The 21,797-nt window shown below is 43.6% G+C and overlaps 1 protein-coding gene across 1 annotated transcript; it reads right to left on the minus strand.

The window, feature by feature from the left end:
• Positions 1–5,012: 5,012 nt before the first annotated feature.
• Positions 5,013–21,687, minus strand: LOC137191353 (potassium/sodium hyperpolarization-activated cyclic nucleotide-gated channel 2-like). The gene is made up of 9 exons (XM_067601373.1): positions 18,305–21,687; positions 13,141–13,347; positions 12,582–12,795; positions 12,146–12,307; positions 10,954–11,172; positions 10,130–10,276; positions 9,775–10,015; positions 9,398–9,562; positions 5,013–9,040 (listed from the first exon to the last, which is right to left on the minus strand). Exons 1-9 carry the CDS (start codon positions 18,991–18,993, stop codon positions 6,522–6,524), a joined length of 4,563 nt encoding a protein of 1,520 aa, XP_067457474.1. The 5' UTR covers positions 18,994–21,687; the 3' UTR covers positions 5,013–6,521.
• Between the last annotated feature and the right edge of the window lie 110 nt (positions 21,688–21,797).

The following is a 21,797-nucleotide window of genomic DNA, read 5'->3' on the forward strand; positions in this document are numbered from 1 at the left end:
ATTTAGGTAAAAGAGAAAATATAAAGGAGAAACTGAAGTGCAAAACGCACGTCATGTATGAATATTTTTTCCAGAGATATAAGTTTTCTTTGACATAAGCAGACACTAAACAGAAGCTTCATTCCCCCTGCAAAAAAAACATACTTGCAGCACCTAGGCATGTGCATCCTGTTTGAAGTGGTTATGGGTATGGGAATCACCTCGCTCTTTCAAAGATTGAGTATCATCCTCGTCTCGCTCCTGGATTGTGTGTGTGTTAGTGGGTTTTTTAAGTGAGGGTGCAGGAAGTCTATATATAGCTAGTTTTGTGGTGAGCTCAGCCAGCCCACCTATTACCACCCCCCTAAACCTTAAATCTCTGCTTGTTCTGCGGCTGTGCCACCACACAGAAGCAGTTAAAATACATGTGCACCATATGTTCCACAACTGTAAATGCAACTATTTTCCCTGCATGTTTCGAAGCATCAGAACAAAAAAGGCAAACTTGTAGAAAAACCCTTTTGTCAGTTTGTTAGTTTCATAGGTGGAGACATAAGTTGGATGCATATTACTATGTAATGCAACACTGCAGTATATTGAGGAATAAAATACTCACAATTGTGAGTTGTTGTCCCCTGAAACTCCCTGCCAGTCCAGTTTGTTTCCAGCAGAGTAAAGACTTCCCTCTAAGTCTATTTCAGAGCCAGAATGACGGGCAGCAAATACAGTCCTGTTTATCCCCCTACCTCTGGTAATCCAGGCTGGTCTGCCATCATTAACCTTTTCCAAAGTCTCCTTGCTCCACATTGTCCTCTCTGTTCTTTACATTTAAATTTCCCAATCATTAATTAAATGATTAATGTCCTTTTCACTCAAGGAAAAGATACATACTTCAGCAATATTAATGGTGCAATTTTGTTCTTCTTCTTACTGTGTTGATCTGATTGTTAAAGTGTTATCTCCATCTAGTGGTCACTACACAGCAGTCCAGGATAGGCCTCTACTGCTAAACTATTACAGTTCTGCACTGTGAAAATGCACAAACATGAGTAAAAATAGAGCATGTTTACCTCCATGTGCTTGTCTTTCACAGCTTTCAGCCACAAAACTCTCCCTCAGTTACAATCACAACAGACTGGCAGGAAACCCTTAAACATTTACAACTACATGGTAATCATCCTCTTACTGACACACTGGGCTATTTAAACTGTGTGCAAATAATAATAAGTGTAAATCCAATATGTTAATGCCTCTTAACTCCAAGCGGTGAAAATAATTCTCTCTCTCCGCCCACATTGGCTGGAGGGCTGTTGAAAACCCCTTGGACATTAATGAGAGAGGAGAGGGAAAATAAATGTGTGTCAGGCAGAAAAGGTAAAGCGTTAGAGGAAGGGAAGGTGAAGCAGGTGTGTAAATGAGACTGTAATCCGCCCTCATGAAGGCGGATATTCCTTTACTTCAAGTCAAGAGTGGGAGAGATTTAAGTGTCCCCACATTCACGAGCTTAACCTTGGATACGAGTGTGGCTGCCCCCTGCTGAGAGGTACAGGATTAATGTTGCGGATCCAGGAGCAGCAGTAGCAGAGCTAGGACTTGGAGGCTGAGGAAAGACAGTTCGTTACCATTCAACACATAGCAGACAACACGAGAAGTTATTTTACTGCAGACTGCAGCGCTGTTGTTGAGTCACCAAACCTGGAGTCCCAAATCCTCAGAGATCATGCATGAGTCCAAATCCAAGTCACCAAGGTGACTTCCAAGTCGAGTCAACTGGTGCTCAGTAGTCTGATAATCCATCCAGCTAATCCATGCTAAGTAAAATGAAAATGTGCAAATTAAAGGATCAGTTCACTGAAATTACAAAAAAATATATATTTTCCCACTTACCGCAGTGCAGATAGTTTTGGTGTTACCGTATTTTTAAGAGTTCTTCCACCACTGAATAAAGTTTTATTTGTGGTGCTCACAGCTAGGTGTGCAACTAACAATTATTTTCATTACTGATTAATTTGACTATTATTGAATGGCTTGGTTGGTAAAATATGCAACCCCCCCCCCCCCCCCCCCCCCCCAAAAAAAAACCACAATGCAAAAAAGGCAAATCACAATATCCTAGAGCAGTGGTTCCCAACCTTTTTGGCTTGTGACCCCTTAAAATAATGCAACTTGTACATGGGACCCTTTGTCACAGGTTGTCTACCAGTTAAACAAAAGAGGACTTATTTTGTTCCATTTAATAACTTTTAGAGGCTTGAGGAGATAAAATACAATAATTCACAATACATAAAGCAAAAAATAGAGGAAAGTTGTTTGTTTTTTTTCAAAAAAGTGTCAGAATTAGATTAATCCCCTTAGATTAATCCAGTGACCTCTTGTTGGGATCCCAACCTCAGGTTGGGAACCACTGTCCTAGAACATAAGGTGACGATTATCAAAATGCCAATTCATTTTCTAATCCACAAATCAATTAATTAAGCCTTGGATTTTGACAGCTTACAGGGGGGTCACAGTGGACTATTAAAAACCTACATGTGATGCACTGTAATAAATTGATGTAAAATTTCAGCCAAATTCTAACAGTGCAGTGCTGTTCTTTCTAAATACGGCAAAATACTTTAAATTTTTGATGCTTTTTGGAGCCAAAACCAAGAACAGACACTAACAGTAGGCTACTGTAAGATTTGACAATATTTTCATTTTCACTACCAAAGTAATGGAGGGACAGAAGCCACATGCAGTCATCAACATCATATAATCACTGTTTATCCTCCTTTGTGGAATCAAACCAAAAAGTCAGTAACATCTTACTCAGGAATACATTTGTGCATCTGGTTACCCAATTAGCGACTATGTTTAATTTTTGCTAACATTAAGCTGATATAATCCTAGCAAACACAAGAAAGCATTTTCAGGTTGTGTTCTTCAGTTGGAAGTTTGAATTACTGGTATTTTCACTGCTGCTTGCAAGTCTAGTTTAAAGATTAGGCTATATGTGGATGGCTGTTTTCTCTTGAACCACACATCAGTGAACGCAAACATTAGTCTGGCCTGGTTTACACCTACACCTTGTTTATCACACTTGCATTTCATAATGAATAATAGCCTTCTATCTAAAGAACATAACAATTGAAGTCTATTCAGATATGTAGCCAAGTTGATTAAGATATGTTGGCTGCTGAGCCCCAAAAGACAGAGTGATTATATTGGTTGTCTTAGCTCAACTCAAGTGTGTTTCTAAGCTGCAGGTTGCTGCAAAGATATTTAGTTTATTGCCAAGTTGTACTAAAACAGTGGACATAACATGTGATTTGTTACATGTTATTTTTGTGATTAAAACTGAAAGAGGAACAGAGGCCAACTAGGGAAAGTAATTCCTAAGAAGATGAACAAGCTCACAGTGAATCCTCATCAAAACTTTTCTGAAGAACTTGATGTCACTTCATGAGGGGAAGTTTTGTGTTTAAAATATTTCTCTCCCATGCAGTTGTTTCATTTCTCTTTCTCTCACTGTGCTCGATTTTCATTCTTGTTTCTTTCTCGCTCAGTGAGCTGTGAGCCTTGAAGCCTGGATGTCGACCTACTGCCAATTATAACAGAGGACATGTGAAGACATTACAAACTGTGTATCCTGCAAACTGTTAATTTGTGCTTTTATATTCTTTTAAACAGTAGTTTGTAAATCAGTTGCTTTTTAGACTCATGACAAAGTTTTGCTGGCAGCTCAGGATATTATAATTAACAGATTTACATTGACCCCCTGTGAAAGGGCATGAACCTTAATAAGTATTTTTTTCAAACATACTTGAATATACTTGGCACATTTGAAAGCTTCTGAATAAATGTTCAGTTTCATGAAGCTGTCACTTGTCTCATCTTCATTTGTGCTTGATGTTAAGGGTTACATGTTTTTAAATGTAAAACTGAGCTGATCTCATTACTGGACCATTAAGACCTGAAGACACATTGTTATTTACAGTATATGTGTGCAATTGAGAGTTGTTTTATTTATATGAATAAAAAGAAGTTGTTTACTGTAACATTTACAGTAAGAAACTGTTCATGTAGATTACAATAGCAACGCTATAAAAATACAGTATATTTACAGTATATTACTGCAGGCCTAGCTAAGGTATGAAACTGTAAACCTCATATTCCACAGCAGAATAAATGACATAAAATGTACAGATAGTATCACTCAATAGTTAACTGTATAAATAAAATATGACAGAGTCAAATATTTAAAATTATTAAGAGACTTTCATTTGCTTTTCTGTCAAAATATTTTGAGGGCGGTTGGGACTGCCCTGTAGAAACTCATGTCTTAAGTATTTCTAAAAGCCTGGCTTTGGTTCTGTTTACACCACTGGAGAATATATTTAGAAAGAATTAATCAGCAGCGTGTCTTTCCAAAAACAATGTCACTGTTACTTTGGACAATCCACAGAACCTGCAAACCTGCCAGAAGTTTTTATTGGTGCTGTTCTCTAGGGGAAAAAAAATCCTAAATTTCCTTCCAAAAAAATTCTCTAGAAAACTGTTGACAATGGTTTCTGTGGCAAGAGATAAGTGAGAGTTTTTATTTCATTCTAAGTATCTATATTTTATTTCACCACTATTATTTTATTTTACAAGTTTTGAAATTTGTGTGAACCAACCAGTTATATCATTTAACTTTAAAGGCTTGTTTAGTGGTTGTAATGGTTTCGTGGGGATGGTTAGTTCTGGATTTAATTTTTAAATCTATAAGAAAAACAAACAACTTATTTGCAGCAACTGACATGAAACAGTTTCAAACTAAAACAAAAGCAACTACATTAAAATTTAAGTGTGTCAAGTCCATGTCCAGGTTATCGACATTCAAGTTTGAGAGGAATTACAAATCAATATTTGCTACATTATCAATACTGCTACTTTCATACTTCCTGCCACTCCAGTGGTTACTGTCACATCATTTTAAATATGCACATGTACACAGGACAGAAACTTATACGCAAGCACACAAATGAGCACATGCCTCCACACACTCAACAAGATGATATCTAAATCCGCTTTATTCTTACACCCAGATATACACCACCATCATCATCCTCATCATCATGACTGTTGTCCAGAACATCATCATCATCATCATCAAATCATCAAATCATAACCACAATCATTGTCGTAATTTTTAATGCCACACTCAAAATCATCATTTTGACATTATTAGCCTTTTTTTTTCTTTTCAAAAGCTAAAGCTGTGATAAATAAAAAATAAAACATTTGGTCCTTAAATATATAGTCTAGGCAACATGGTATCAGGGGTTAAGACAGAAATGTTACAGGCTTGTTGCTACCCACACAAAACATCAAACATCACTGGACATGGAGCTGAAACAGTGTCGGAGGGGCGACAGAACGACGACACCGCCAATTCAACATGAGGCTGATGGAAGCAGAGAGCAAAGTACCGGCGAAACCGAGAGAAAGGGACAGAGTGTGTGAGCGTCAGAGAAACAGTTAGCAACCAGAGCTGTGAAACCAGATGAAAGGCGGCAAGACAGACAGAGATGAAAGACAAAGAGGCAGAGGAGTGAGGAAGCATACAACAGACCCACAGAGAGGCACGTATTTACACGAAGCCGGTTGGAACAAAACCAAATGAGCCACAGTGCACAGCAGAGCAGTATTGTGTGTCACACACACGCACACACACACACACACACAAAAAAAACACGATTTACAGAAGTTGTCAGAGTGAACATGTAAGTTTAAAAGTTTGTCTTTGTTCAAAAACTAAACACCACACACCTGGGACAACAAAACTACCAGTGGACTGCTGCTAATTATTCAAATTCATATGAGTATCGACTTTACAGTGATTTTTAAACTCTATATCCTTATAATTATTATTATTATTATTCTGATGAGAAAATATTACACTTTGGTGAAGAATGGGAGACAAGAGGGTGTTGGAGCTGGAAACCAGAGAGTGTCTCTGCTCTATTGCCTGCATTTGAAACTGACACCAAAATAGACCTTCGTCCCAACAGCAGAAAGATTATTATTTTCTCACATTTATTATTATTATCTTCAAGGTCATTTCCCGTTACATGATGAGAAATGTTTCACATGTATTGCTGTTCTCATTGTCAAGAAAATGGAGACTTTTAACACATTTTTTTCTCACTCTTAGCTATTGCTTCCATCTCATTTACTGTATTCTGCATCATATTTCCACTTCAGCTCCCCTGCTTGCTCCAACAATCACTAACACAGATATGTATGTATACACTTGGATGTTTGTTTTTTTTTTTAGCTTGCACCAGCCAGTCGACTGACCCAGAGAGTCTTTCTCCTCGATCGATGACATGGTTGAGAGTCACATGAACACCTGATGTTCTAAGACAATCACATCCTAGAGTGAATGCAAATAACATGTACTTGTCCACATGAGATTGGATGTCTGGTGCCAACTCTGACACAACTCTGTTTATCCATGGCTCAGCTAATCAGCACCGGCCACAACACAAGTCCAACATCTTACGACATTTTCTTCTTTTTTACATGTTGGCAGGCAGTTTATGTCTTAGTCCCTCTGAGTCTTTTCTGGCTAATGGCAGCTGGGGGTCCTTTTTCCCCCCTTTAGGGGAGGTGGTGTTAGCAGAGGCAGCAGCTGCCTGTGCTGACTGGGTGGGTGTAGCGGTGGATGCCGGAGAGGTCTTGGCAGGGGTAGAGGGTGCGTTGAGTTTTGAGGAGTGGGTAGGGGCAACTGTGGTGGTTGGCATTTGTTTTGGGGGGTGAGCAGATGCAGGAGAGACACTAGGAGAGGTGGTGGTGGTGGTGGTGGTGGTGGAGGTATGAGAGGAGGAGCTAGTGGAGCTGGGAGTTGGACATAGAGTTGTTGAGGCCAAAGTTGTCGCTGGAGTTGGTTTGGTGGAATGACCCGAGCCTGAAGAGGGGCTTGGAGTGAGGATGGGAGGGGTTTGCTTTACAGGATGAACTGAGAAAGTTACTTTGGTGGGACAGCTAGTGCTAGCAGGTGCTGGGGAAGGAGTTGAAGTTTGGGTTGGGGTTAGAGGCGAGACCTGTTTTGGGATCTGGCTCGAAGTGGGGACCCTAGACCCTGAGCTAAAGACAGGGGGCTGCAAAGGGCTTGGAGTCTGGGATTTACTCAGTGAGGGGACAGATGTAGTAGGGATGGGAGGGGGGGAAAGTGTAGGGGTGAGGGTGTGGATAGGAGTTGGGGTTTGGGCGATAACGGGTGAGAGGGTTTGCGTAGGAGTTTGGGAGGGGGTCGAAGTGCGGGTGCGTGTGGCCTGAGCCACAGTTGGAGAGGGAATTGGGGTTTGGGCAGGACTGGGGCCAGACAACGGAGAAGCAGAAGGAGGTGTGATGGACGCCTTGGCTCTGGGGCTCTGAGGATGTGGCGTTGAAGAGGTGACCAAGGAAGAAGGGGGAGAGGAGGAGGTAAGAGATGACCTGGGCGTGAATGTTTGAGGTAGCGGAACAGGGGTGGAAACAGAGGATGGAGGGGGTGTGGAGGAAGGAGAGGGAGAGGAAGAGCGGGGAGAGGGTGCAGCGATTGGTTTGGGGCGAGGAGTTGAAGAGAGCGACAGCGAGGTTGTTCCTGCTGAAGGAGGGGTGGAGCAGGGAGGAGGTGAGGAAGAGCGAGAGGGGGTCATTGGAACTGGTTTGGGGCGAGGTGTCTGGGAGAGTATGGGGGTAGGAGACGAGGGAGTGGGCGTAGGTGAAGGGGTGGCAGAGGAGAGTGGGGTTTGCTTCAGAGAGGAGGAAGAAACTGCAGAAGGCATGTGTGCAACTGTCGGTGTAGCTATAGAGGCAGTGTGGGGGGTAGATTGTGTGCACGTAGCTGTATTTGCAGAGACTGCCTGCGCTATAGTGGGCTGAATAGGAGCTGCGGCTTGTGCTTGTGTTTGCGTATTAAATGGTATATTTGTTAGCAGCTGCACCGGAGCGTTAGAGGTCAGCATACCAGCACTGCTTCCTCTGGCTAACTGCCCTGCTAGGAAGGGAGCCGCCAGCAAATTACCACCGGAGGCCTTCCGGTGGAGGGGCGGATGAGGCTGCACTCCCATCCAGGAGCGGTGAGGCAGAGTGGGCTGCGAGGCGGACAGCAGCCTGGCCTCCTGGGTGAGTCTGCCTAACGCTGGCAGACCCTGAGAGCTGTTTCCTCCATGACGTAACAGAGCTTCTTTTGCTCCCTGCTGGCTTGTTGCAGAAGTGTTGCCATCTGACAAGGCAGCAGAAACAGCAGGTGGGTTGGTGGTAGGTACCTTGTGGAGGGGTGGAGTTGGTGACCCACCACTTGTTGGGGTTCCAAGAGATCCACCAATCACTGCAGGATGATCAGCCTGGAGGCGGAGGCTGTAATGAACAGTTCTTCCTTGTTGGGCAGGAGTTGGAATAGATGAGGCTGCAGTGGGTGGAGTTTTGGCAATTGGTGGTGATGTCACCCCACCAGGTGGGCCCATGGCTGAGGGGGAGGCAGGAAATCCTCCTCTTGGGGACAAGCCACCCATCCCTCCCATTGCCATCATCCCGATGAGGGAGCTCACAGAGGGGCGAAGGGGCTGTAACACAGGAGCACGAGGAGGCGATAGAGGGAAAGAGGAGGAGGGTGAAGGAGAGACAAGAGGGGAGGGCAGGAAGAAAGCGCCTCCGAGTGCATGCTGCTGCAACTGCTGGAGCTGCTGCTGTTGTTGCTGTTGCTGGTGCATGAGGGCGATGGCTACATTACTGGTGGCAGCTGCAGTCTGCAGGGGGGCATGAACCAGCGGTGCCCAGATGACAGGGCGCGGCCTAGGAGACACTGTGCCGCTTCCTCCCATGACTCCGCTTCTTCCCGCTGCAGCTGCCGCAATGGCATCCTGCATGGCTGGCATGCTGTCGTGTTTGACAATCTGCTGCACCAGCATGCTGTCACAGGAGCCCAGACTACCTGCTGCCAGGCTACCCCCTGCCCCTGGTCCTCCTCCACCCCGACCTCCACCACGACCCATACTGCCACCCAGTGAACCGCCCTGGGATGACTTCCGCAGGAGCACAGAGTTCTTCCTGCCTGTAGAGAGGAAAGAGAAGGGAAACTATGACAAAAAAAATCCTCAAGGATTACTTTGTAGAAGCCAATGATGTCTGCTGAATACACAGCAGACAGATGGGGCTTTACCCTCAAGCTTTTTCTTTGCTGAGAAAATTGCGCATCTTTTATTTCAGCTTTTATTTCCCTGTTTTCAAAAATGAGCTCTTTCCTTTCAGCTGAGGACATGCCTGACAAAGTGCCTTAGAAAATTAGCAGATTTGGTTGGAGAATTGCAAATATTTGGCAAGGTGATTGTAGAATTAATGGACAATCAAGCCACTGCCCAAATAAGACAGTGAGAGAAATGCCTTTGCAAATCAGAAATCCACACATTACCAATACGGTCCAATCGGTCAACAGCGACAGTTTCGAAGGCACGCCGCATCATCGGGTGTTCCTCCAACACCTCATTAAAGCTGTCCACACTGAGAGAGTACAGACGACAATATGTATCCGCACGGACACTGGCTGTCCTCCGTCCACGAGTCAATAAACAGATCTCTGGGTGTAGTAGGAGAGACAATGAAAAGAGAAAAAAGAGAATTGGTAAAGAACAGTAAGAAAGGCAGTGAGATAAATTAACCCTACAGTATATCCTTGTACACACACACGAATTGCCATCAGCCTTCATCTTAAACCTCTCAGCTAAGTACCCTCTTCCCAAGTCATTTCTAGACAACTTCAACTTCATAAACCACTCTAGATATTCTCACCTCCAAAGTAAGACCCATCACTCAGCTTGGTTTCCTTGTTGCCACGGGTCAGCACACTGACTCGTCCATGTTGGATGAAGTACATCTTCCGTCCAACTGTGCCCTCACGGATGATAAAGTCTGAAGGCTGAAACACTTCAAAGCGAAGCTTGGTCAGCACGGCGGTCACAAAGTTGGGGTCAGCGTTGGCGAACAGTGGCATGTTAGCCACCAGGCTACGGCAGTTAAAGCTGACTATCTCCTAGACGCAGAACAAGAAGCCATAAAGAGAGAAGGGAAGAGATTTGCTGCAGGGACAGAACACATCAGGTGTGGTTTGCATGTGTAAATGTGTTGGTGTTTGTGAATTTATTACCTCTTTAAGGGGTTCGCTGAGTTCTCCCAGTATGTTCTCCTCATCAAACATTTTCCCCTGGAAGCGGTGTTCATAGTACTCATGGATCTTTTGCCGGACGTCTGCAGGAAGCTTGTGGAACGACATGTACTGCTCCACCTGCTTGTACTGCAATAACACACAAACACATACATGCACAGGTGACGGATCTGCAAAGAAACACAACACACTTTAAAAGGAAAAGAACATAAATGCTTTGGCTTTGATCTAAAAGTGTGCTGAAACATTTAGTTGATTAATTGACTGACAAGAAAATGTATTCACAACTATTGTGATAATTATAATATAATCAAACAAAAACCCAAAGGTATTCAATTTATGATCACATAAGAGACAGAAAAACATCCAATCATCACAACTGAGAAACTGGAATGGGGGAATGTTTGGCTTTTTCTATGAAGACAGACTTCAGCAATTTTTTGATTATAAAAATAGTTGACCATTCATTTTCTGATGATTGACAAATTGATTAATCAACTAACTATTTCAGCTCTTCATCTTAACATTTTGGACTGTTGGCTGGACAAAACAAGCAATTTAAAGATGTCACCTTAAGCTCTGGGAAACTGTGAAGAACATTTTTTACTATTTATGACGTTTTATAGACTAAACAACTGATCAGTTAATTGAAGAAATAATCCACAGATTAAATGAATAATGAAAATAATCATTAGCAGCAGCCTTCGTCAGAAATCGATTGAATGAGTCAAGTTGAATGACTAAAGACTAAGCCATAAAGAGTACAGAGGGAGAAATCGATGGACAGAAGGAGAGTCATGTTTCACTTTTTCCTGGTACTGCCGTCGCGAGGAGTCCAGTGACTGGATGAGAGCGGTGGCATGGCCGATGAACATGGCGTAGCAGGTGGCGCCTACGATCATACTGAGCATGGTGAGCCACACATCAGTCATGCCTTCTGGAGCCTGGGCACCGTACCCAATACACAACATGTGGCTCATGGCTTTGAAGAGAGCATAGGAGTACTGCACGCCCCATGTGTCATTCTGTGAGTGGGAGAGACAGACAGAAGAGGAGAAAGAGGGTGACAGGGAAGTAAAAGAAGTTTCAAGTGTTAATTAACAAGGTGCTCCAATATTGAATTGTTCTTACATATAGGAGCTTTTTCCTCTCAGAGATTGTTTGCCACACCACTTCAGCTGACATGAGCAGATCAATTTAATTGCCAAAACCGACTCTGCTGCTTCAAAACAGATTAGTTCTGTGATTATTTCATAATAAATATGTACAATATAACCACACAGACATTAAAAGGGAAGCCACCATACATTATTAATAAATAAGATAGTAACAGCCTCTATTTGTGTGCGCCTTCTGTTTTAGGTTGTGTGTGAGACCAATTACTAAGATGTTAATGGTCCAATGGATGAGGGGACTTTCTCAAGGGAAAATCCCAGCATCAGCCTGCTTAGCAACAGTCACCCAGGCAACCACTGAGACATGAGTCAGCTATTCATACAGCCGTGTATCTGTGTGCAGCCATCGGCGTGTATGTCCGTGTGACTGCACACACGTGACAAAATCTCCAGCAGATCCCTAGGCCTTCGACTGTTTGCATGCGTTGACACTTCCACCTCATCTCTGTTGAGGTTTTTAATTGGAGAATCTTTTTTTTTTTTTGGTGATAATGACAGTCAATTTTATTCCAACTGGACATGTTGCTGCATGAGCCAATTAAAGCAGATAAGGACCAAACAATGTCAAATCTGATAAACATCCTCATTCTGCACACACACAGATAACCGCAAACCAGGCCTTTCAGAATCTGAAATAAATATTGTGCACACTGTTCAAACATGCTGAGATATCACTTTGTGTGTTTTAATTTAATCCAAACTGAACATTGTGTCTTTTTTTGTTTATCATACAATAAACTCATTCACAGAAACATATTAAGAATAATACAGTCAAACACATGAACACGCATGCATATATGCAGGCTGCTTGTTAGAGACTCACCACCATCAGGTTTTTAGAAACCCAACAGTCTGGAGGGAAGTCCTGCAGCATGGGGACGAGGAACTGGAGACAGCCGTCCCAGTGGCAAAGCAGCAGCATCATACCAATCAGATTCACAATCCTCACCATGGCACTGGCAAGGTCATAGGTCATGTGGAAGATCTGAGGAGTAGCAGAGGGAAAGAGGAGGGGAAACACATGGAAGGAAGAGGAGTAAACTGCACAGGGTTTCATTTCAAAGTTGTTCAAAATCCATTTTGGAAAGTAAAAAATTCAAAATATGGTAGTTATTCTACCCTAAAAATGCTATTTCATAAGAAAGGAGCTTGTGATGAGTCACACCTTAAATATTAAATGGGTTCTGAGCTACCTCTTTTACACAAACATCTCTTTCTCTTTGACTCTGCTCTCTGTTTTCCTGGTCTCTGTTTCTCACCTCCTCCCACTGGTGGATGTAACGGATGAGTCTGGAGAGGCGGAGCAGGCGCAGCAGGCTCAGGATTTTAGTAAAGCGGACGATGCGCAGCGCTCTGGCTGTCCTGTAGACCTCAGAGTCCAGACTGTCCACCATCAGGAAGATGTAGTCCACCGGGATGGACGACACAAAGTCCACAAGGAACCAGCTCTTCAGGTAGTTCTGGCGGATCGCCCTGAGTGAGAGGAGGATAAAGGACCAGTGACAGTCCTCATTTGGCAAAGTAGCTTTGTGGATGTGTTTCCAACATTTGCCTGGCATAAAACACTTCTCATCAATATTCAGCAGGAACGGTGTTGGAACGTGAACTAAGCTCTGCCACTGGCTGCACATCACCTTTTCATATCTCACACATGGATTTGGTTGGGTACAAACCCAGCAGATGGCCAGAAGAGCACATTTAAATTTATGGCAACAGAGCTGCTGTATTGATATTCTAGACCGCACACAGACACACACACACACATAAACAATCCCAGCACCTTTCAGACATACGAGTAATACAGTTGTTTCTACTGACCTGGGGTCTAGCAATATCTCAGTGTTGTCTTCCTTGATGATGCCGGTCCGGAAGTTGAGAACCAAGTCGACCATGAAGAGAGTGTCCGAGACCACGTTGAAAATGATCCACGAGGGAGTGTTCTCGTCTCTAAAGAACGTGATGCCGACTGGCAGGATGATTAAGTTCCCCATCATCAACATTAACATCAACAGGTCCCAGTAGAATCTAGACAGAGAAAAACTTATTCAACTGTGTTCGACTGTATCTCTGTTAGTGTGAATATGTCTGTAGCGCCATACTGAAAGTCTGAGACTGTTTACTTTAATTTTCCTATAATTCTTATGTTCTTAAATGTACATATTTGCTCACAGGCCTTTTTCACATAAGACGTACATGTATTTGACATAGACGGAAAACTACAGGTGTGAATAATAAAGTTACTACTAGAACTACTTTTTCACGGTAGACATTTTGACGTGTCACTGCAGGAAAAACACAGGTGATACTAATAAAGTTAACAATGGCTTGGTACCAGTTATTCCATTTATTAATTACATCTGTGTTTTTCATGCATGTCAAATGTCAATAACTGGAATCACTGGTTTACTGGAATGACTTACTGGGACACTTAATGGTACAAAGCCATCGTTAATGTCATAAGCATCGCCTGTGCTTTTCCTGCTATGTCAAGTCAAAATTTCTGCAGTGAAAAGGTCAGTTTAAGCAAGTTTTTAGTTTGTAGTGTGTTCACACTGAAAAAAGTGACAAAATGAAATATATTCAAATCAGACAGTATGCACACAAAATATCTCAGATTTTTGAGTGTGCAGCAGTGTGCTGTTGATGCATACTATTCTCCCACAATGCAATGCACGAAGGAAATGGAGAAGCTGAACAAAATGACATGCTGTAGCCGTATGTTTATTTGTGAAGTTTAATTGGCAGTAACACTCCAAAGTTGCAGTTGCAAATTGATGCATCACCTCCTGTTAGTATAACATGGTTACATATGTTGATTTTTTGGTATTCTAACTGCTTAAACAGTATACTATGCTGATTAGTATACACTGCATAGAAATAGTATGTAGTAGGCACTTGGGACACAACTAGTGTCACAGCCAGAACTGAGCCATCGTTAATGTTATTAGTAGCACCTGTGCTTTTTCTGCTAAATGTCAAAATGTGAAAAACACCTGCTGTTGTATTCAATACTTACTTTAGCTTTGGCAACCTACAGAAATAGAGCTTGTTTACTTGATTTTGAGAGAACAATATGTGAATATAGAGACTGCCTCCTCTAGTCTTTCTCTACTTCTGCCTGTACCATCCTGTCTTTCAGTTCTTCCTTCATATATATTCTTGGTTTAAATTTTTCCTGCATATAATTTCCCCATTTTTACATTCCCCTGAGTCAGAGGGTGAGTGTAAAAACTTGGGGATCATCCGAGACAGTAAGAAGTGCAAATTCCTCCCTTGCTTTTTTCCAAGTCATCCGAGAGTGATGCATATGAATGTTTCCCTCAAGACAGTTTCATCCTTTGCAAACACCTTGGCGACATAAAGTATACCTGTTATCTTTCATACAAGCCGGCCAGAAGTGAACAGAATTTAATTGAAAAAGAGAGACAGACGGACATGCAGGGACAGAGGGAGACAAATGATCAGTCACCTTGGGGAGCCTCATCAATCTGTATTTCATGCTGGAGGGTATTACTGGATTACTTAGCCCTCTCATGAAAATTCAGGGAAACAGTCATGTCGTTGGTATGGTGAAAGTGATTAAAGTATGACAGAAGGGGCGATCCAATCATTTGGAGAAGACTTCTGTCATGTCTCTGTCTCTTTCCTCCTGATCTCTTTATCAATCACCTTAACCCATAGCGATGACTTGCTTCCTCTTGCATCCTCTCTCTCCCTCCACTGTCTCTCTTTCTGTCAGAAAGTAAACTCAAGCTCTGTAGTCGATTGCTATTGAGCTCTAATTTAGTAACACAACCTCATGATGTGACGCTGCTACTAGACTGATGAAGATTAAGTATGAGTCATCACTTTGCCCCACACCACACACACACACACACACACATACACACTTCTCCCTGACTTTGTCACTTATACTGACAGACGTATCACTTTATAATCACTGGCAATAAATACAGGGATTACTTACAGCAACACAGACGCGGCGATTCTGTAGCTGTTGTGACGGAGATGAGGATTTATTCCTGACCTTGAGGATGCACTTCGTTAACTTTGATTATAGGGAACAATTCTATAAATCACTTCATAAAACACTGTATGTTTATGTCTACCAGTGATATTTTATATATAAGAAAACCCAAAATCTTACTTTGAGGTGGTACGTTATATTCTGATGAAAGGCGTGACCTGACAACGTTTCTTTTGGATATTTAATGCACTATATCCTCCAGGCAATGACTCCCATTTATCCTTTGTTAATATTATGGTTGTGTATGATAGCTTTCTCTGTATCTCTAAACACAAATACACACACACACCAGCATCATTATCATATTGATTGCATTGTGGCAATGTTCCCCTCTGTCTAATCAGACAACTTGCACCGATTTAAATGTTAATCTCTCTTCAATAATGTTTTAGTTTGTTGCGTAACGTAATAGATGACACTTTACATGTCACTGCACATTAATCAGCCTCTGTTTACTGGATTTTGCTGTTCTCAGTGTGATGTGGCAGCTGACATGAGCCCAGAGTAACACCAAACAAGTGAGAACGACCACACAGACACGAAGATGTCAGATCCAAACTAAAAATGATGTGAGGCTAAAAATCTGACAAGGTGTGACTTCTGATCTCTTAACGGTGGAGTGACGTATACGTGGCTACATGCACGCGCGCGTGTGTTTAGTCAAGTGCACACAAACACACACATAGGAATTGCAAATGCAATCAAAGCTGTTCTCCTCGACCTCATCAGTATTCCATCTTGAACATGAACAGGTGCTGGAAGAGAAGTGACCTGCATCTACCTGCTCAGCTGTTGTCAAACCAAACACTAATTCTACTGTAATTGAGGCCAAGTGTCTCCTGTGCGGCCTGTGATTGGTTCCCTGTTCGCAGTTGGCCAGATGTCAGTTCTGAGCAAGTTTCCACCCATCATCCTGCCACACAACAAGCACAACAGCAACCGGCTATTATATAATAATTCTCTGTTACTATACTCTATGTGCAATGCCACCAACCCTGTTTCAACACGACTCATCTTTGTTGACAGTCAAACTGTCTTTCTGTGTTTTTATCATATTTGTATGCCTCCCGATGTGCCAGTGCGTACTGTCTCTTCACCTCTTCTTCTTCTCGTTATGTATTCTTATAGGTGCAGCAGCGGCACATCTTTTCTTAATGAGGTGAAGGGCGTGTGAGCTTATCAGCAGACTCAATGATAACAGACCCACACACACACACACACACACACACACAGACACACGCTCTTGTGTTGAAGGTCAATACCGGGACAAAAACACATAAAAGGGTTTTAGAAGTAATCTGCCTTTTCTTCTCTTGCTCCGGCCGCACAAAGTTCCTCTACAGACGGCGCTCCAGACTACAGGTACTTAAATGAAAAGTTAGATGACTGAATTATGCATAATGCATACTCAACGTGCATAATTCAGAGTGTTCATCCATAATTGATCAAAATTCAATTGTAACTCTCCAATGGGATAGATGGGGCTTCTAAAATCTTTGGATAACTTGCAATGAATATCAATAAGCGCAGGAGGGACTGAGATTCATTCATCCATCCTTCCCTCCATTCCTCACTGACCTCATTCACCATGTCACCTGTGAGCAGACTCATAAGAGGCACTTGTGAGTTATCATCAAATTGACAGACAATACAAAAAGACTCAGTGTGTGTGTATGTGTGTGTGTGTGTGTGTGTGTGTGTGTGTGTGTGTGTGTGTGGCTGTTGAGACAAAAGTGGGCCAGGAGTCTTGGGGATCAAGTCATCAATTGTTGCTGCAGTCAGCCTGGAGATGCTGTCTCCCTCTGCTGTCCACCTGTACATTTTTATGAGTAAATTTATGCAAAGTCTCTTAAAGAATCACACACTACCATGTCTGGGTACGCCTAGCATGTTAGTAAATACATATAAAAGTGTGCATGTGGGCGTATGCAATTGTGCAATTGTGTGTTTGAGAGATGCTGGCAGACATTCAGAAAACTGCCCTCACACACTCGCCTCCATTCAAGAAAATGGAAACTAGAGAAACATTTTTTTATGAGAATTCACCACCAGGTTCGTCTTCACTCCTTCACTCAAGGAAACCAAAGACTAATACCATTGATAGTCATTTTCACCTCAGGCCTTATTGATTCCCATGCTAAATGTTCAGTGTTCATCTCAGGTAGCAGAAAAATCTAAATCCTCACATGAAGTCACCAGCAGGGAGTGCTGTGCTGGGTTCATCCACTGTTCACATGCAAATATGCTTAACATTTTGCCTAATTGACATGGAAGGCATCTCTGGCTCCCTGATCAGCCAAACACCTCTTGGCTAAATTTGTCCTCCTAATTTGCATCTGCTCATGTCTGTCGCCCTCGAACTTTGATGCTATTTTCTTCTGGAACCAACAGGCTATGATTAGGATCTATAAGGAGTAATTTTTCTCTTACTATCTTACAACTGGGGACCTGCCATTACTGTGTGGTGTCTGAACTGGAGGACTGGTTACCTACACACTGCCCTTTACATAAACACCTCTCCCTCTGCTCCCAGGACTCTTCATCCACTCCGCTTTCTCATTCTGCCTTTTAACCTTTCATACATCCTCTGCTTCTGTTTCCTCTGGAGATTTAGTCTCCTATTGCCTTTCTGTACACAACACTTGGGTCCCCAGTACAATATATTTAGCCTCCTGCATGTCCTTTTCCCCTCCCAGTTGTCCTCAACATTTCCCTAGTTAACAAGTGAAGAGGCTGCTAAATGTATGATCTGTTTCTGTTTCCTGCTCCTCCCTCCACTTAAATGTCTCATTAAGGAAGCACAATGTCAACTTACTCTGAGCCATATTTCCACCAAAAGCACATTATGCTGCACGCTGTGTGTGTGTGTGTGTGTGTGTGTGTGTGTGTGCATGTGTGTGTGTGTGTGTGTGTGTGTGTGTGTGTGTGTGTGTGCATGTGTGTGTGTGTGTGTACCTGAAGTCACTGTAGGGGTGTATGATCCACGCCCCTGCTGATTTCAGTCTTTCCTGCTCCAGTGCAACAGCTTTGTGGGATCCGAACATGCGCAGGCTGAACTTGTTGACCCCTGGCTGAAGCATGGCTCCAAACTGTCTCTGGATGAAGGTGCTCTGGTTGGAGGTGCTGTAGTCCTCCCCGTCCAGCCCAATGCCAAACCCACCCAGTCCAGACTGGCCCACCAGCTCGGGGGTCCCTGCAGTTGTGTTGCAGGCCGTAGTGGTGGTGGTCTCTGGGCCAGTGGCCACCACCATCACTCCAGTCCCGGTGGAGGAGGTGGAGGCCAGGGCGGCGCGGGACGCGGCGAAGCCCACTGAGCGCGGCGGTGGATGGGCTGAGGAGGAGGAGGGCGGAGGCGGCAGGGGCACCGGGGTAGTTGGCGTGCCTGCTGAGCGAAAGGGAAGGCCATCCCTAGTGGAGGAGCTCATGATGGAGAGGCGACGGCCGCGACCACCTGAAGAAGTGCTGTCTGCCCCGAAGGAGCCCCTTTCTCCTTCTAGTGAGGCCTGGGACAGCCTGTAGCCCGGGGAGGGCAGGCTGCCCTTACTGCGCCGCTTCGAGTCCCCCCCATTACGCCTGGGGAGGCTGTCACCCCCAGAGCCCCCGGTACTACCGGGGGTACCCACACCTCCAGCCACCCCATCCATCCCACCTCAGGGAGGAGGAGGAGGAGGAGGGTCAGGGGAGGGTGAATATAACCTATAACTACCTGAAAACTACTGTATAGTGTAGTCGACCTGTCCAGATTACATAGGTGAGAAAGTCAATGTCAATTTGAATGTTAAATTCAAGAAGCTAAAGAAAAGTGGTCTCTCTGTGTCTAGTCATTCTCTTGGAGCCAACAGCTCACACCTCCGCCCTCTCTCCGCCGATGTGGCCATCCTTACCTCAGTGCCCTTGGAAAAAAGCCCCATTCAGACATGAAATCCTTCAGCCTGCCAGTGTGACGCCAGCAGCTTCACTTTTTCTCTTTTCTTAACGTGTCTCGTTTGTCCTTACAGATGTTTCTGTACAATTCCTCCTTCCTCGTCCTTGAAACGTCGCTCTCCGCCCGAGGCCCTCCCTCTCCTCTCCACAGCCGCCCTCAACGCTCCGACGCCGGTCATATTGGCACCGGATTCCCGGTCTTTTGTAGATGACGGATCTCGCCGCTCATTGGCCGTTGGTGCCCTGTCTGTGTGCCTATGTCCAGGCTGATCACCCAGTTTTGCTATTTTCAACATATATCATTATGTAAGGAATGATTTGAGAGGTAAGCTAATCATCAGCGGATGAATGACAAGGACACTTGATCCGCTGTCAGGAGGGAGGGATGGGTTGTTAATGGACATAAGGGACGCATATAATAGGCGCACACGGGCGCTCACACTTCGAGGCGCACTGATTCATTGTGACACGCACAATGCCAGCAACCAGAAACACGCACACAGAAAAAAAACAGACCGACAGGGACACACAAGACGGTGGAAACAAGTCCTACCCAAATCTAGCCCATGATTTCACGGAATCCGCGGCATGTTGTCATTTTCAGTATCCGAGCGGAAAAAACATACTCATCATGATGGAAGGCGCGCCGAAATGTTGCCTGCCCGTGACCGAAGCGCTCACGCAGCCAGAGCTGATACTACCGGCTCTACAATAGGGATGTTTTGTAAAACTGATGCCGGAATTAACTTGGTCAGGTGTTCAGAGTCTGACGCCCAAAATCGTGTGCTCTCTCATCAGCAGCCATGTATTCCCACTTCTGCCGACTTTCAATGACACTGTGTCCACAGACTACAGAGATACGGCGCTGTCCTTCTCCCTCTTACGGCACCGTGGGCACATACATTAGGCTCATTGAAATGGAGTAAGCTGCTCCGAGACAAAACGTGCACACGCCGCCTTAAAAAATGAAACAACTTGTTGAGCGTTTAAGGCGGCTGCTCCTCCGCAGACTGCTCAGAGCCGACGCAGACTCGCCTAAAGCTGAAATCCACTTCTCACTCTGACTCAACACTCAGAGGTCGAGCAGGCACATCCACAGAGGCGCGCAGCGCATGCAATTGAAATATTAAATAAATAAATGTGCATTTAAAGGTCTGGATCTAATCGGCCTGTTGCCATGGCATCCGCATCCCCACCATCAGTCCCCCAAGGCCGCATGCCCGGCCGGCGCAAGACGCACGCATCCCTCGCAGGTACAGGTTGCGCGTCATCCTCTCTCAGCGAGGGAGCGCGTGATGGAGAGAGCGATGATGAACCTTTATTTAAATTTCCAAACCCTTTTAATACAATGGTGAGAAGTTAGTGAGGAACGAACCTGAAGTAAAGCTCAAGTGTTTTATACCTCGGGAATAATTAAGAGAGCTGATATATGATGGTAGTAAGAGGCACGTTTCCTCTAAAATGCACCATTAGTATTTTGTCATCACTTATGAACTAAGAGCTGAGTGGTGAATGGCATCAAGGTGTTTTAAAAATGACATCCAGTGGTGAAAAGTTACTAAATAGATTTAGGCCTACTCAAGTACTACACAGGTAACCTAGAATTTTGAGGTACTTTTAGTTAATATTATGTTACAAAAATCTACTCAATTACATGTCAAAAGCTATTATTTAACAGCTATACCGCTACATTGCAGATTCAGATTAAGACTCAGTTTACAAAATATGATGCCATTTCATAGATTAATAACCAACCAACAGTTAAAAATAGCATCAGCTTCTACAAGCTACGTAGTTAAATTGCTGCTTATACTTTAATGAATGAATAATGAGCTTTTACCATTGATATCTTTGTACAGCAGGATCTTTACTTGTAACAAATAGTAGTTGGCTATTTGAGTGCTGCACAATATTACGACTCCACTGAGAGCTGCTGCTCTTTCTGCAGGACTTTTTAAAAAGGAGGCCGCATTTAGAAGTACATTCAACTCTCCAAGTGCTTTAAATGTGTTTGAAGGATAAATTGTCATTAAGCCAGCCACAAATATACTTACAGTAGCTAACATGCTCTATGGTTATTAGAGGCAGAAAAATAATTTGATAAACTGCAGGAGGAGGATTCAAGGCACATTATAGAGCTGGAAAGGATACTCTAAAGGAGGGAACCTGCAGAAGAAAAGACGAGGACGTCACATAGTCAAGACATGAGGAACAGAGATAATTAGTTTACATAAGGACAGTATGCAGATGTGGGCATCTGGGTCATCTCAGTGGACAAAAGGGTGTAGTCCAAATACTCGTCATCTCCACATTTCCCGGCACAGCTCATAATAGCCAAAGAACAGTCACAGAGATAAGCTCAGGACTATGAGGAGGAATGAAAGCCTTATCTCCAAATTTTATAAAGGCTACCAATAATGATATGCTTCAATGATGGCAGGAAGAGACAATACTCATTTTCAATTCACTGTAACTCACACAAATAGCCTAAGAGAGAAGAAAAGAACAGACGGCACGGCTCAAT

The sequence above is a fragment of the Thunnus thynnus genome, chromosome 10 (assembly GCF_963924715.1).
Source record: "Thunnus thynnus chromosome 10, fThuThy2.1, whole genome shotgun sequence".
Taxonomy (NCBI): Eukaryota; Metazoa; Chordata; class Actinopteri; order Scombriformes; family Scombridae; genus Thunnus; species Thunnus thynnus.